At 51.7% G+C, this 17155-nt stretch overlaps 1 protein-coding gene across 12 annotated transcripts in view; it reads right to left on the minus strand.

Moving 5' to 3' along the window:
- Window positions 1-2866: 2866 nt before the first annotated feature.
- Window positions 2867-17155, minus strand: part of RAP1GAP2 (RAP1 GTPase activating protein 2) — a 238502-nt gene continuing 224213 nt past the window's right edge. For 11 of the 12 annotated variants that reach the window (XM_084802775.1, XM_084802783.1, XM_084802782.1 and 8 more), the window contains 8 exons: window positions 16090-16227; window positions 14492-14610; window positions 11930-12043; window positions 11595-11712; window positions 11075-11201; window positions 8417-8493; window positions 7766-7804; window positions 2867-6972 (listed from right to left, as the gene is read on the minus strand). In XM_084802775.1, the coding sequence (XP_084658901.1) occupies window positions 7796-7804; window positions 8417-8493; window positions 11075-11201; window positions 11595-11712; window positions 11930-12043; window positions 14492-14610; window positions 16090-16227 (702 nt within the window). In that variant the 3' untranslated portion in view covers window positions 2867-6972; window positions 7766-7795. The remainder of the gene's footprint in view (window positions 6973-7765; window positions 7805-8416; window positions 8494-11074; window positions 11202-11594; window positions 11713-11929; window positions 12044-14491; window positions 14611-16089; window positions 16228-17155) is intronic. The other variant, XR_014783449.1, reaches the window with a different exon arrangement.

Consider the following 17155-nt stretch of genomic DNA (forward strand, 5'->3'; position numbering starts at 1 on the left):
CTTCATTTCTTCTCTATAGGCTTCCATCCTGGCCTAAGGTCCAAAGGTCCACAATCTTGTTTGGTTGCATCTTCCTGCATTTGTTTGTGGATTGTATTCATTTCCTCCATTCTCATCTTCATTATGAAGTATTTAAGGTCATTTTCTTGTGCTTCAGTTATGTTTGAGTTTCTAGAGTTGAATTCTTTGGGATAACTTGGTTCTAGAGATGCTACATAATTCTGGCTTTTGTTGTTTGTGTTTTTATGCTGGCCTTTAGTCATCTTGCTATTTCTGATGTTGGGTGGTAGTTTCTGGTGTCCTTCACTGACGGTTGAGAGCAGTTCATTGGTGTCTATAGGAGACCTGTGGGGATCAGGGAACCCTTCCCTGGATCAGGCAGGTAACCTGGGTTCAGCTCCAGGGGACTTTGCTCTATACCCTGGGCTCACCACTGTGCCAGCACAGACTGATGTTGGTGCTCTGCAGACCAAGGTTCAGTATGAAAGAGTGTACAACCTTTTATCCTGAATTTGGCTGGGCTTGGAGACCTTGCCTGCAGTCACTGGGGCCCTGGGGCCTTGGTTCAGTCCACCAGAGAGTGCTGGACTTTAGTGAGTATGCTCATGCCCGCTCAGGCCCTGGGTCCTTGGGTCAGTTTGTCACAGAGTTCAGGTACCATGCCTTAGCCTGAGGTGTTTGGCTGGGCTTTGGAGAACGTGTCCACAGCTGCCTGTTCTCCCCTCCCCCACCCCCACCCCCATCCCAACACACACACCACCTAGGCCCTGGGTCCCTCCATGGACCAGAGTGATCAGAAGTCAGATCTATCCCAGATCCACACTGGGATCCCCCCCTGGGCCAGCAGACACTGATGCTGGTGCTCTACAGCCCACAGTTCAGTTAAAGAGAGTGTAGGCACAGCCGGATAGGCTGCATTTGGCTGGGCTTTGGAGAGTTTGCCTGAGGCCACCAGATCCTGGGGCTTTCTGTGGTCTGAGGTTGGATCCACCCATTCTCCTGGGTTCTCCCCTGGGTCAGCCAAGCCAGACGCTGGCACTTCACCACCCACAGTTCAGTCTCAGCTACAAAGTCTGAGATATAGAGAGCAGATGCAGTTCACAAGCAGGTGTGCATCCAGACTCTGGGGACTGGGCACCCATCCTCCAGCGACCAGTTAGATGGCCTGAGGCCAGACCCACCTGTGCTCTGTACCATGTGAAACCCTCTCGCCTAGGGATCTCCAGATCTTGTGGTCTGTAGCTCCCAGCCCAATCCCTAAGCTCCATCCTGCCCATCAGACACAGTGTGTGTGACTGGCACCACCGTCTTGCATCTCCGCATATATTTCTTTTTTTTAAGATTTATTTATTTATTATGCATACAGTGCTCTGGCTGCATGTACACCTGCAAGCCAGAAGAGGGCATCAGATCACATTATAGACAGTTGTGAGCCACCATGTGGTTGCTGGGAATTGAACTCAGGACCTCCGGAGGAGCAGTCAGTGCCCTTAACCTCTCAGCCATCTCTCCAGCGCCCCCCCCCCACCGCATATATTTCTTAATCATTTAGCATGTATGAATTGTTGCCAGTTTTAGCAAGCTTATATATCTTTATCTTTACTTGTACTTTGTCCTTTATTTTTATTTATATTTAGGTGTCACGCACCTAGCACATCTTTCCCGTGGCTGCAGTTTCCCACAATGTAGTTTTAGGGACAAGTAAGTCAATATAGCAAGTTGGCTGCCTAGGCAAATGCCAGCTGTTACTACTGTTGGGGTTATCATTATTAATGAAGCTCTGCTACCAAACAAAACTTTTCTTCAAAGTTTCTCCTCAGTTAGGAATTCAGGTTGTATTTCTGATTGCACACAGAGGATAATTCAGATCATGGCATGTTGTTTGAGCAATTTGCCCAAGATCACAAAGCAAGTCCCCAACAGAGGCTTAAAACCTGCCTCTTGCCTTCAAATCTCCACCCAAACAGTCAAGCAAAGCACGTGGGTGAGTGTAGCCACTGTGAGTTGGAGGAAGATGTGAGGGGAGGCATTTAGCCACAGGAGAACCCTTGAACAGAAAGCCTGGATAAGAACTTAGGCAAAGGGGGACAGGGAATAATAGGAAGGAGACAAGTCAGTAGCAGGGGTCTGATCTTGAGACTACAGAGGCTAAACAAAAAGAGTGGATAAATGACTGACGGGTAGGGGCTGGAGAGATGGCTCAGTAAGGAGTGCTGGAGACAATGGTGCACTCAGGTCTTCTCAAAGGGAGTTGGAGCCTGCATTTACCAACCCATGCCTGAAATAGATTCAGTCTGATATTTTAAAAAAGAGAAACAGAAACTCGATTTTGTTATAGTTATAAGCTCCTTCTTGTTAAAGTCACAGTCACTTTGACTGTGTGTATGTGTGTGCGTGTGTGCATATGTGTGTGTTGTATGTATATGTACTGCATACATGTAAGTGTGCAGGTTTGCACTCCTGTGCACACATCCAAAGTCCAGAGCATCACTTGTCTTCCTCCCTTGCTCTGGATCTAATTGCCTGAGACAGAGTCTTTCACTGAGCAGGAAGCTTGCCGACAAGTTTTCCCTTGGCCAACAAGCAAGTTTCCAGTCTCTTCCTGTTCCTGCCCCTCCCCCAATACAGGGTCACAGGCACATAAAATCAGGCACAGCTTTTTGTGGGCACCAGGGATTTGAACTCAGCAATCTTATCCGATAAACCATTTCCCCAGCACCAGGCCTGCTTAGTTTGTTTGTCTGTCTGTTTGTAACATGACGGCATGTTTAAAAATTTTTAAACACGTCAAGCCAGCTAATACCCACCCTCCAGTGAAAGGCCCTGCTGAGGTCTGGTGCCCCACTCCAAGAAATGTGAACTCTGATGGACACAAAATATGTTATTTATTGTCAAGTTCTGCAAAGACACATTTAAGCAACAAAATATACATTTGTCAACCTTTTAGAATTTGTTTTATACATTAACAAATACAATGTGCTACCATAGCAATAAATTAAATGTACACTATTTACATTACATAGGCAGTTGGGGATCTACGAATCACCCCCCTCACTGAGAGGAAGCAAAGAAAAGTCATCGTCACGGGGGTCACTTCCAGACTACACCTCTTAGGTTCTACCACACAAGCATCTCTTCACGTGGAGACATCGGCACCCTGGGAGCTGGAGGTCAAGCGGTGACAGCACGAGGAGGAAGAGTTGGCACACCACACACGCTAAGGAGCCAGAAGGGGAGTTTTGCCCTTCTAAGTGGAAGTGTCATAAAAACTAAAGGCAATGGCCACTAACTAATTCCAGCCAAGCACACTATCCTCTGAGGATGGTAAGGCCCAGGCCAAAGCCACTGCCCCAGCTGCTGCTCACTAGGCAGACTGCCCTTGGGCTCTCGGGGTTGTTTTCTTTCTCCCAAAAGGAGCTATATATAGCCCAGCTGAAAAGAGATGTGGGATTGGTGTGGACAAGGAGCTGGCGGTGGAACAGACTCCAGGGCTTGCTAGGATGCCTCACAGGCCCTGTGAGTAACAGTATGATGGCCCTGGAATCAGTAGCAGCCTTGTCCACTGTACCAACCTGCCTTTGCCTGTGACTGAGGGGTCATTAGAAGCTGGGGGTGGGGGTCCAGAGCACAGCTGCCTAACCTGGTCCCTGCTGGCCCAGAAGCCATAGCTCTGTCTGTACTCCAGATACTCCCCCCACCCCACACACACACACACAACACAGCTGTCTTTACAGACTGAGAAACAAAGGACAAAAGGTAATGTTTGAGTTGGCACCATAAAGGGTCAAAGGAAGCAAAAATGAAACTGGCTGTGTCCTGCCTCGTCAAGGTGACGTGGGCTTTTATTTCCCATCTCCATTTTAAAAACTGGGGAGGCCTGGGGTGTAGCTCAGTGGCGAGGTACTCGCTCACATGAGTTGGATTCATTCCCAGCACCATAGGGGGGGGGGGGGTAGGAGGAGGGGGGAGGGATGGAGAGAGGGAAGAAGAGAAGACAGACCAGAGAATTAGTTCCTTTTTATCACTTTCTATCCTGATTCAGAAGAACTAAAGCTAATGCATCTTTGTCCAGATAACTTTGCCCCAGTCACTGATAATCAAGGAGCACTTTGCCAGAATCCAGTCCCCTCCTTTTCCTTCACTCGAGCCCCAGGGTCCACACTGACCAAGACTTCTCATGAGGAAAACCAGCAGAGACCGAGGCCCTGTCAACACCCTCCACCCCCGGCACCTCCCTGCCACTGCAGAGACCCCAAAACCCAGGCCCTGAGACATGCAACTGTTTACCCCACCAACAGTAAGGACAGCTGGTCCACAGAAAAGGACAGCTTTGCCACTAGGTGGCTGTGTGGCCTCGGGCAAGTTCTTTCCGCTCATCTGGAAGATGACATGCTCGGATGGGATGCGAACAGAGGCCAGAAGGCTTGAGTTATCAAATGGTGCCCACAAAGCTGAAGCATAGATGATTTTCCAAACACACACAGACACAGACACACACAGACACAGACACAGACACACACACACACACACACACACACACACACACACACACTCGGCATTCATTATCACAGACCGAAACTCTGGCTAAGACCTTCTATCTGGAGCTCTCCCACATCTGTTTTGATATATGAACAGAGCTGGGGGCATCTGGATGCCTATTAACACCTGCAAAATAGTTTCCTCAGTGACTCAGGCAGACCCCAGAGGCGGAGTTGGGACCAGGAGAACCCCTTGTGGAGGTAACAGTGACAATGTCTCCAAACACAAACAGCAGCAGCAGCGTCTACAGAACATCAAGGGGCCTCAGCCAGACTCTGAGCCCTGAGAGCAGGTACGGCCATGAAAGAAAAGACTGGAGCAGGTATGGCAGGAACAGCCTCCAGTCCAAAGGCCCGAGGGGAGGCTGGGCCCTGCCGTTAATCTCCCCCTTTTCAGCAGAGAACTCTAATGGGGCTGCCGGTATATACTCTGGAAGCCACAGGATGGGACCTGCTACAGAGAGAGAGGCAGGCATGGGCAGAGGGCAGAGGCGTTTCAGATCCTGCCCAGAGCAGCTCAACAGCGAACCAAGGATGAAGGTCCCAGGCCCAGGACCTCTCAGTTCCTCTGGAACCAGCCATCCATCCTGCGCACTGACCTGGAAGCAGAGGAAACACCTCGTCCAGGGATAACATCCGCAGGCAGAATAGCACAAAGCAGCGGGGACAGTGCGGGACAACCTGGAAGGCCCCCAAGGACCTCCAGACCATAATGCAATGTAGCACAACCACCGAGCAAAGGTAAAACTGTCCAAGTCAGAGAAGGGAGCCAGAGAGCCCTGTAATCATTTCAAAGAAAACACAGTGTGACCTTTCAAGTTCAAGCCGAAAGCTGCCAGCAGAACCCTGCCAGGACCCACCCGCCTCCTTCCAGCAGCCAGTGCCACTACGCCAGCTTTTAATAAAACTAAACAGATATCTTGTTGACCTTCTAACCAGAACAAATCTTACCAGACTAGTATTTCATGAAAGCAGGTTTCCCCAGGAGAGAGGACAGGTCCCGCTCCCTTGTCTGCAAATAAGAGCGTGGGGAATGAAGGGTCAAAATTGTGCTCAGATGACATAAGGGGTCGGGACATAGTTACAATACCGGCCCCAAAGGCTGTGCCACCCTTAGGCAGACAACGCACTGCTCACTGAAACAGGAGCCCAGAACTGAGCAGCCCTGTGCCACAGTCTAATGTGTACTTAGTGGGGCGGGGTCCTCAAGTGTCTGCTGTTCAGGTCTGGTGTTTAGCCTGGTGGATGCTCCACTCCATACCCAGGCTGCAGAGCCAAAGGGAGCTCCTCAGGATGTGGGCTCACCCAGAGAAGGTGGCCATGGCCAGGAGCGCAGGCAGCCTGCTCGTGAGGCCTGGCTGCCAGGAACCGTGCCGGTGAGACCACTGCCTAGAGCCCTGCAGCTGAGGATGGGAAGAGAGAAAGGAGGAACTGAGCCTAGAAGCAGCCCTTAGGCAGTACCAGGCCCCTCACAGATGCCAGGAACACAGAGGTGGAGGGACAGCGTGTGGTTTCCACCACTAAGTTCAAATGCCACACACCAAACTGACCAAAACTTGCCAAGTCACCACACACACACACACAATCTCTTCCCTTTCGCCCACCTAAGAGATGAGTTGGACTATGTATTTTCTGAATCCTCACTAAATTGGAAACCTGGACCCCAGATGAGCCTTCCCACCCAGAGGCTTTCTTCAACCGATAAACGTCATTGCACTGGCTGTGTGTTCTCCCTGGACTTCCACACTCCCTTGCTGCCCACTATTGGGGCTTCTCCTACCACAAGGATGATCAGCAGCTTGTATAAAATTAGGAAGGGAAAACCTTGAGGCTACAGTCAAGGAAGCACGCAGTCAGGTCCGAGACACACCTACCTCTGACCCTGACCTTCCATGAGGAAGCCTCCTACGCGCCCCACCCCGAGGAAACCCTGGCAGCAGGGACAGAGCTCCCTACCTAGGCCTGGGCCAGCAGATGTGTCAGAAGTACAGTGAGATACAACCTGGAGGATGCTGGGATATTCCTGGAAAAGCAGCCCTTCCACCATGTCCAGGAAGGCACTGTACTGTGACCCAAGACAGACAGCACCCACCAGCCATTCTGCGGTTACCTCTGCTCCCCACCACACAACCCCCACGGAGCGCCCTGGGACTCAGGATTCCCGCGCCCAACTCTTTTCCTGCAGGTAAAACACAACAGTTGACTGAGATAGCCGGTCACGTCAGGAGGTCGGGAGTACAGGATGGAGCTTTCAGGTCTGTTGGAGAAAGAGCCACCAAGGCCACGGCCAGGTCAGGACATGGAACAGACAGATGGTCTGCTGAGCAGGTGACCAGTGAGCTAGCAGGCCTCAATGGTCAGAGTAGTGGGTGGTGGCACCCCCCCAAAAACTGCTGGAATTAGGAGGCGTCTGCAGGCCAGAATCAACACTTCCCTGCGGAGATAAAAAAAAAAAAAAGGGAGATGGAGACCAAGCACTGGGTAAAAAAGGGAAGAAAACTTGGTGGGGTCAGAATGGGGAACCCCCTTGCCCATGGCTATGCTCAGGACAAGGAGGGTATCAAATACAAAGTCCCTGGACTCAGCCCCAGAAGCAGCTGTAGCCCATCACGGATGGTGGAGACCAGCATCACACCCCCATTGTCTCTTCTGTTTTCTCATGAACGGGTTTAACATAAAAGTGGGCTCAACTGTACCCTTCTCCTTGGTGCCAACCCACTCATACTCCTGAGAGACCTCCTCACTGAGTAGGTGGGGGGAGGGGGTCCCAGTGGATCTGACTTCACTATCAGGAGTTCACCAGCATATCATGCCAGGAACAGAGACCACTCTGAGGCTGTCCCTCACAGCAATGCCTTGGTAGAGACATCTCATGTCACATGTGGAAGATATGTACCAGCCTGGAGCCTTGGCCAGAAAGACAAGGAGAGACAGACTGCCTGCAACCCGAAAAGCGAGGGGTAAACTGAGGCATTCCTCCCTCCAGGGAAAGAAGTGAACTTTCGGCTACTTGCCCTTTCCAGCTTCTACAACCAGCTCCACCCGGTACAGGGGGCTATCACATTGCCGCTGGGCAGCCGTTCCCGGCCACTGGTCTCAGCCCCTCCTTCCCCACGAAGGCCTGGAGATGTCCACCGACAGTAGACCTCCATAGTCCTCAGGCCGTAAAGCCACAGATACTCTGGCCTTGAGAGAACACTCCCCCTTGGCCACTGTAAGGCACCCACCTGGAACAGGAGAAGGACTCCGCCTTCCCATTAGTGACCCTGTGTAAGAAACACACAAGGACTTTTCAAACACCAGACAACAACTGCCCCCACCTCGAGCTTCTGCACACTAAATGGTGAGTGCTCAAGAAGGGTCGTGGGCTCCCGGGGTGGGGGTGGGGCCAGCAGAGCCAATCTCACACCTACACACGGCTGGGTGCAAGGATGTGGCTCAACTGCAGGAGGCAGGGGCAGAGGTGGCTGGTGAGCCCCGAGCCTGGTGTCTGCACCATGTAAGGACAGAGACCATCACACCCAGATCTGACAGAGCATCCTTCTCTGCCTGCCTAGGGGATCCTCATGAGCACTCTCTGGGTGGTGCGCTGCTCGCGCGCTCGCGCGCTCGCGCTCTCTCTCTCTCTCTCTCTCTCTCTCTCTCTCTCTCTCTCTCTCTCTCTCTTTCCCTCCCTCCCTTCCTCCCCCCTCTCTCTCTCTTTCCCTCCCTCCCTCCCTTCCTCCCCCCTCTCTCTCTCTTTCCCTCCCTCCCTCCCTCTCTCTCTCTCTCTCTCTGTCCCACTGGGGAAAAAAAACTAACTATGGGGGCAGGGAGGTCCTGGAATGTGGGGTGTAGTGCTCCTGGGACCCTTCCTTAGCTGCCCATACCATCCTTACCGCACTGGAGCTAGCATGGCTGAGTTTATCAAAGCGGAATTTCAGGTTTGACCTCGGAGAATTTCTGCTTTTGGCATCTAAGGGAAGAAAAAAAAGACATGGGGCTTGAGGGTTCATTCTAGCAAAATCAGAATACTGAGCAGGGCGACCCGGAAAAGGGACCACCACCTCTCCCTCAAAGCACGCTCACTCACAGATACCCACCTCGCCAGAAACGGCACTCAAACTTTGAGAAATGCTATGTCTTACTTATTAAACGCAGTTCACTTTTACATTAAATATTGTCAAAATTAAATTATGGAAGCTCATAAGTAAACAAGCCATGTTCAAGGAAGATATTGGATACTCGAAATTTGTCGTTTCCTCATCAGATTACCATGTTTTGCTGTCATCCGCGCCCTTACATCTGCTGTATGCTTCTATCAGAAGCTCACTGAGGTTGTAGGCTATGCAGCTCTCCTGATGCCACATTCCTGGACGGGACAGTGGCTGCTGGACAGCAAGTGATAAGAATATGAAGGCTACTGAAGTTGGCAACCTTACCAATCGGGGCTTGGTTTAGGATTTAAGAAACTAGTGGAAAATAATAACAAATGGAGTAAACCTGAAAACGGGTTGTGCCTGCTGTCGCTACATTGTGAAGAGCAGTGTGGGAGCCACCTGCTCCCTGTTGTTTGAGTACCACCAAAAGCAGCAAAGAGGCTATTTGCATCTCTGACAACTGAAGGCTGTCTTCCTAATGTAAAGCATCAGCGGAGGGAATAATATCCACCAGCATCCACAAGGGGACCAGGTTTGACTGTCATCTGCAGCCTTGTACTGGCTATAAGCACCAGAGTTAGGTGACCTCTGTGAACCAGTAAACCTGTCCTATGCGAATCTTACAGACACGTAGGACTCGCTGTAAAGAATACTGCATACTTTGCTATTATTTGCAAACTGTGTTTTAGATCCATCATATTGGTAAAGTTTACTATGTCCATATAAAACATACACACAGAGACACAAACACACATACACACACATACATGTTCACACATGTACAGATGCATGCTATAAGACCCAGTGACACTCATAGAGCACCACCCCTACCCCAGCCACTGTGAAAACCAAAACTAACAGTAGATATTGCCCAAGTCCCTTGGGGAGTGAGATTATCCCTAGCTGGGAACTGAACGGTCACACTAATGTTTTATTGCAGTCCCACAAGACACATTTAGGTTAATGGTTGTGTGTTCTTTATAGTGTATGCTCATCCAATCATTGAGGGGAGCCGAGGAAGTCCCGAGTGAATATCTAAAGAGCAGATGGAGTCCTGGGGAAATGTGCTTTGTTGAGACAGACCCAATGCCTTAGACCCATGGAAATGGCAAAGCCTCCCCTACCATGGTGAGGCTCAGAGAGACTGCAAAGCCCTCCTCTGGTCAGAGTGTGAATGTTGACTGTGTGTAAGTTTACAAATGACTGGCCAGTGTGTGTAAGTAAGAATGCTTACAACGACTGACCAGTGTGTGCAAAAACTAGCAACTGCCCTTCCTCTTCCCGTACGTTCACAGCCTGAGACTGCTTGCCTACAAACACTTCCTACTGACACTAGCTAACTCCTTCCCACAGTGCGTCCCTCCCCTGGTAAAACTCATCTGTCACACTGGGTACTTGGTTGACCCTGGGAGCTGACCCCTTACTCTGTCCCTCCAACATGACACTCCCTCCTCTGCTCAACTGTTGGGATCTCAGCAACTCAGAAGATCCAGGCCCCTAGTCTCCCCAAGGCTGCACTACCAACACCAGTAAGTTCTATACCCCAACTTGCTCTTCCATGACCCTGGCTCCCTCGGTGTCCCCTGTGCCTGTGCCTCCTTCCCAGGTCCCACTAATCCTTTCTATACTCAGCATGCAGCTCCCAAATGGCCTTTCTCGGAACCTTCAGCAGTTTTTACCAATACCTGAGTCCACCCCCAGGTGAGTCCTCCCCAGATGAGTCCTCCTCAGGTGAATCCTCTCCAGGTTGAGTCCACCCCTAGGTTGAATCATCCCCAGGTGAGTCCTCCCCCAGGTTTAATCCTCCCCAGGTGAGTCCTCCCCAGGTTAAGTCCTCCCCAGATCAGTCCTCCTTCAGGTGGAGTCCTCCCCAGATGAGTCCTCCTTTGGGTGGAGTCCTCCCCAGGTGGGTCCTCCCCAGACCTCCTGGCAGCCTGTTTATGGTCCCCATGGCCCCTGTCCTCTCTCTCACCTCCGTGTAACCCCTGCTGCACGGAGCCTCACGTACTCTCAGAACACGGTCTTCCATTCCTCCAGCCCCCTCCATTGCTATCTCCTCTCACTGCCAGGTGCCCAAGATCACTTCTGTGACACTGGCCTCGGTGGTCACAGTAGGGTGACAGGTAAACAGAGGGTATGCAGCTTTCTAACCACTCAGTCCTAACTCCTCCACCATGGGATCATCATGAGATCTTTCAATGCTCTGAGCCTCAATTTCCCCATATAAAAGAAGATAAGAATATGACAGACAGGTGGAGTAAGCTAGTGGATGTGAAGGTCCTAACAGCTTAGAAGTCAGCCAGTTCAGTGTGCCCGGGATCCGTGCCCTTTGAACAGCACTCAGGGCACAGCCCTGCCCTCCAAACTACATCACATACATCTTCACGTGTCACTGACCTGTGGGACTCCGGCTCATGATGATGGGGGTGGCAGCAGCCCCCAGGCTGGGGTTCTCGCTGCTCGGGGACGGGCTGTAGATAAACACCTCCTGCTTGAAGGGCGAGGTTGTGGATGGCTGGCTGCTCTGGGGAGAGAAACTGGGTGAGCAAGGCTAATGTACCCCTAGCAGCCCCACAGCTGTCCTGAGATGGACCATGCAAGCCATCCTACCTGGGACCTCTGCCTCAGCCATGAGTGCAGCCTTAGCCTGACCTCTTTCCTCTCCAGTGGTGCCCCACCCAACCCCACCCAACCCCACGCAACCCCTCCCCCACCCCCCACCCCCTGGCACGGACAACTCTCCACTGCTGCTCTTAAGCACTCTGCTAAGACTGCATCTCTTCCCTCGCTCACAGCTCTCATTTGGTAGCGACAGCTGCTGCGCTGGCCACTGCTTCTCCACGGTATTATTTTAAAGCAGAGTAGAACCAGCTGGGCCCCCGGAGAGCTGGTCTCTGATTGGATGAGACACACTTACCCCGCTGTCACACTCCTCCATGGCCTCGCCCTCCCCTGCTGTGCTGCTGAAGCTGCTGGTGCTGGAGGAGGAGCGGGAGATGTTGGCACGGCCGTTCTCCTTCAACTTCATGAAGGGCCTGCGAGAACAACGGGGAGCAAGGAAGACAGAGACTGAGGCAGGTCTACCACCTGCCCCGGAGCGGCTCCCCCAGCCTCTGCCGGTGGTCTTCTGTGTCCCAGAGACTGTTCCAACGGGCAAGCGCTGTTGCTCTCAGCTCGCCTGGAGGCAGAGCACACAAAGCCAGGACTCCAAATGGCTACAGCCAGCCTTTCCCAAACCCCGACCTCTCTTACTTCTCTTTGTTGGGGCAGATTTCTGGAGAGCTGGGATTGGATGAGGTCTCAGACTTTATCTCCTGAGAAGAGTGTCCGCCATCTGGGGTTTTGGGAGTGCTGGAGGCACTGTCACTAGGGGGAGGAGAATGAAGAGAAAGAAGTGAGCCTGGAAGGCAGGTGCCCCGCCCTTGTCCACTCTCTGCCCCACACAGAGCTCAGGCTATGGGGGCCAGTACACGGAGTGTAGCCACCAGCTCCCTCCTCACCCGAGCCTGTGGGATTGCAGGAGACAGCAGAGGAGTCTGCTCCCTACAGTAAGGCCAACCTGGATTCATGGTGATGGGCCAAGGCTGCCATTCAACCTGGCAGCGCTCTAGATAAGGACGGTCCTGATGGAGAACGACACGGGGCCCTGTGGAAATCAACCCACCACTCATGGATGCCTGAGAGGTTCTGGGGGTGGGGGGTGCGCACCTACTGTAATGACTCTTGAGGACACCCTACATGTGACAAGGCAGCCCTGGGTGCTGGGAAGTGAAGGGGTGCTCTAGGCTTAAGGATCTAAGAGCTCCCTTCTCCTACAATTCAACAAAGATCACAATTTACCCTGTGCCAGATACAGGGACCAGGACAGTGCTCTCCTCAGTTCATTTGTTTTTTTCTTTAATATTTCTGAGCCCTGGGACCACTGATTTCTTTTTCTTTTAAGACTTATTTATTTGCTTACTGATTGTTTGTATGTGTTTGCTCGCATGTGTGTAGGTGCGCCACACGCTTGCCTGGTAAACTCATAGGATCCCCTGGACCTGGAGCTACAAATGGTTGTGAGCCTCCACGTGGATGCTGGGAACCAAGCCAGGGTCCTCTGCAAGAGCAGCCAGGGCTCCTAACCACTGAGGCACCCCTCTCACCCTTCAGTGCACTTTTCATAATAGCAGCATTAATGAGGCATGATGCACATGTCACACAACTCATCTGTTTATTTTTAAAATGTTCACAGGATTATGCAGCCTTCGCCACAATCTAATTTTATCTTAGAAAAAAAGAAAGCCTGGCTCATCTGCAATCACTGCCCACCCCCACCCCTAACTCATTTCTTCGTGTCTCTATGAACTCTGCCTAGTCTGGACACTCCATAGAAATGGGACCTGACAGCACGCATGGTCTTCACATCTGGATTCTACTAGCTTAACGGCTTCGAAGTCTGCCCACCTTGTAGCTTGCATCAGTATCTCGGCACTTGTTATTCGTTGTGAAATAATATCATATTTTGTAGGTATACTTATTTCATTTTGCTTATCTAGTCATCTGGTGACAGGCCCTTCAGTTGTTTCCACTTCAAGCTACCATGAATAACGCTGCAGTTAGCAAGTATGCGCTGGTGATGTGCTGGGTCCTATGGTGACTCTAGGTTTAGCCCTTGGAGGGCTGCCACGATGGTTTCCAAAGCGGATGCACTATCTCACACCCTCACCAGCAGCGTACAGACGTGCCAATATCTCCTCATCCTCGTTAACACTTGTTATTAACCCTTACGATTACAGGCACCCACCCTAGAGGTGTTAACAGCCTATATAAGCTCTGTGTGTGGAGAGCGAGTGTGTGTGTGTGTGTGTGTGTGTGTGTGTGTGTGTGTGTGGTGAGTGAGTGTGTGTATGTGTGTGTGTGTGTGTGTGTGGTGAGTGAGTGTGTGTGTGTGTGTGTGTGTGTGGTAAGTGAGTATGTGTGTGTGTGTGTGATGAGTGAATGTGTGTGTGTGTGTGTGTGTGTGTGGTGAGTGAGTGTGTGTGTGTGTGTGTGTGTGGAGAGAGCAAGTGTGTATGTGTAGAGAGAGCAAGTGTGTGTGTGTGTGTGTGTGTGTGGAGAGTGAGTGTGTGTGTCATGTACATGTATGTCACTGCTTTCCTTCATAGCTACCCACCTCCTTTTCTGACAGTCCCCCCACTGAACCTGGGGTTCACCTACTGGCCAGCAAGCTCCAGGGATCCTCCTGTCACCACACCCAGCTTTTTATACGGATGCTAGGGACCCAAACCCAAGTCCTCAGACTTGCCCAGCAACACTACCCACTGAGCCACCCTCCCATCCTTCCTCACACTTGGGTGAGGTTGCTAGTGACCTCCCCCTGACTGTCAAACCACAGGGTTGGCTCACTATAATAACTTCCCTCCATGACAGACACAAACAGTGATGTCTTCCCTCCTAGCTTTGGATACACACACACACACACACACACACACACACACACACACACACCCTGTGCAGTCTGTCCTCTCTCTTCCTTCCCAGCTATGTCTGTCAGCTCCTGACCTCCTACTTGTCCTCGAACACTGGGGCTCGCCACTCTCTCTCTCTGGGAAGTGACACGGATCTGTTCAATTTCTTTGCATGAGCAATTCTACCCCATCGCTGCCCAGATCTCCAGTCAGGGCAGCTCTCCTAAACACCATTGGCAGAGTGTGCGGGGTACCTGAAAGTGAGGCCAGCCGGTTCAGGGGAAGCCTGACACTGGGAAAAACCTGTCCCTGTGCTTGGGCACCTGACAGCTATCAAGGAGAACTGGCAGACCCGGACAGTTACCATCGTGTCCGGCTGTCCCCCTGGCCTTCAGAGCCCGAGTGCAGGCGGGGGAAGAGTCCAGACCGTCGCTTGATGGGGCTCCTCGACTGGCTCTTCACGGTTGCTGCGGCCACTGGAGGCTGCCGATAAAACCTCCACAGTGAGTGTGCGCACCCATCCCTTACTTCCTGCACCTTCTCTGAGCTACACACGGTCTGTAAGACCCCAAAAAAACCAGCGAGGAGCTCAGACCCCAGCGTGAGCCACTTATAGCCTCTTTCTAGTTCTCAAGCCAAGGCGGTGGCACCAGGTAATGATCCAAAAAAGCCTAGATCTCCTGAGGATCAAAGGGTCACCATGGTAGAGCCAGAGCTGAGCTAGGTGAGATGATTCAGGGGACCACAGATTGGAAAATCTAGTGAGCCCTTGGTGTGGCCAGCCTCAGCCTTTCGCCTCACTGATGAGGAAGCCGGGGACCAGGAAACAGAGGGATGTGTCAAGGTCAGCTAGCAATAAGGATGCAGGGTTCCTGACTCTCCATCACCACACGTGAATAAACGGACCCAGGCAGCAGTTACAGTAACAGACCAAATGAGGGTCACTGAGCTGAGTCCTGGTGCACTGATGGACAAGTCCCCGGGGAGCTGGCTAAGGTCTCTGCATTGCCCTTCCCCTGCCTGATGCATGGGAAGGGGACACAATGCTGAAAGTTTGACCAAGGAGGCATGGAAGCCTGGAGCCTGCTAGGTTTCCTCAATGCCGTTTCTCATGTGCTGTGCCCCTTTGGGAGACCAGTCAGACTCGCTGGGCCTCAGTTTCCCCATCCACCGGAAATCACCCTGCTCTGCTGACACTATGACCTTCTGGAAGAAATAGGTTAATAGATGTGAAAATAGTAGGTAAATCAAGCCATTGTTCAAGGCCACTTACAATAAAAGTCAGCATCTTGGTGATTCTATTCTGCTATTAAAAAAATTTTTTTTTCAAAGAAAATTCCAGTCCCTACAAGTCAAAAGCTACTTGCCTTATTAATGGCTGGCTATGTGGTCCCCTCACCTGCCCTCGTGGGAGTCAAGAGGTCTGAGTTCATAGACCCACAGGACCATCTCTCCCTGAAAACTCAATACACAGTGATGAAGAGGCTAAATTTTGTATCAGGAGGTCCTGCAGCCAAATCCCAGATCTTCAGTGACTTTTAGCAAGTTACCTGACCTCTCTGAGCCTCCTTTTCCTACAGTGTGCAATGGAGAGTGCTCCTGTGTCTACTCAGACAACCATGACAAAAATCAGGTAGGATCTCAGTGCCTGGTGCAGAGCAAGCTGGCGTGGCCACTGCTGTCGCTGATAATTAGGGTCTCCCCTCATGAGTCCCCAAGCTGGGTTCTTAAGGAAACTCGGAGAACAATTCATAGTACACACTGAACCCCAGGGGCAATCTGGCATGGAAGAGCCACAGGGCTGTTGTCACGGAGCGGAGATGAGGTCATCTCCTTAGCAACTTCAGTGTTCCCTAGCCTGCCCTGCTAAAGTTACCTAGCCCAAACCTGGAGCAGGACGCACCCTTCCTCCCTCCTCCTTCTCCTCCTCCCCCATGCCAGCCCAGGGCCCCAAGTACTCACTGAGAAGGTGGTCTTGGTGACCTCCATGCTGTTGTGGACAATGCCCCCACTGAGGCTGCCAGGAATGTTGCCAGCATGCAGCTTCCGCTGGCTACCCACCATGGTCTCCATGGAGTGACTGCGCACTCGGATTGCTCTCTGCAGGAGGGGTGTGTGGCAAAGGTCGGAGAGTCAGTACCTGGTCCCTCTACATGACTCTGCCCCAGGCTCACACAGATATATAAGTGCACACATCAGCATGTGCATGCACGCAGTCACAGAAGCCCATGCTTCGGTAATAGATATTTGCAGAGTTCTCTAAATTCTATCAAGGCAGGATCTGAGGGCTCAGTGCTACAAGGTAGGCCAACCTGTTATCCTCAACTTATGGGTAGGGGAGGCAAGGCCTGGAGCTCAGCAAACCTCGATGACATCGTCTAGTTAGCAGCTCAACCTCTCAGAGCTATGGCTTCCGTGTCTGGAGTGTCACTGAACACTGGCTCTTTTTTATTGTGAGAGAGAGAGAGAGATAGTATGTGTGTGTGTGTGTGTGTGTGTGTGTGTGTGTGTGTGTGTGTGTGTGTCTGGCTCTTTTTTATTGTGAGAGTGTGTGTGTGAGTGTGTGTGTGTGTGTGTGTGTGTGTCTGGCTCTTTTTTATTTTGAGAGTGTGTGTGTGTGTGTGTGTGTGTGTGTGTGTGTGTGTGTGTGTGTGTGTGTTGCGGTGTGGTCATTGAAGAAAAGACCTGGGACCTCCCTCATGCTGGACAAGAGCTCTACCACTGAGCTCCATCCTCAACCACAAATCATCGGCTCTGGGTTCACAAAGCTGAGCTTCCTCTCCTAAGCGTGTACTGACTGGACTGCCCTTGCCACGGTTACCACAGGCAAGCCATGGGCAGCTACATCCACCCTTGATGTAGAGGCCTAGAACAAGTCCCTGCTCATCTGTGCATCAAAGCTGCAGCCTGTCCTCCCTTGGGCTTGCAGAAGCTGAAGATATACTTTCTAGATCAACACTGCACATCTGCGTGGCTGGTCAAAGAGATACATGCTCAGACTGCGCATACACAGGGACTGCCGGGGGCG

Source organism: Acomys minous (genome assembly GCF_964271855.1).
Source record: "Acomys minous genome assembly, chromosome: 12".
Classification (NCBI taxonomy): Eukaryota; Metazoa; Chordata; class Mammalia; order Rodentia; family Muridae; genus Acomys; species Acomys minous.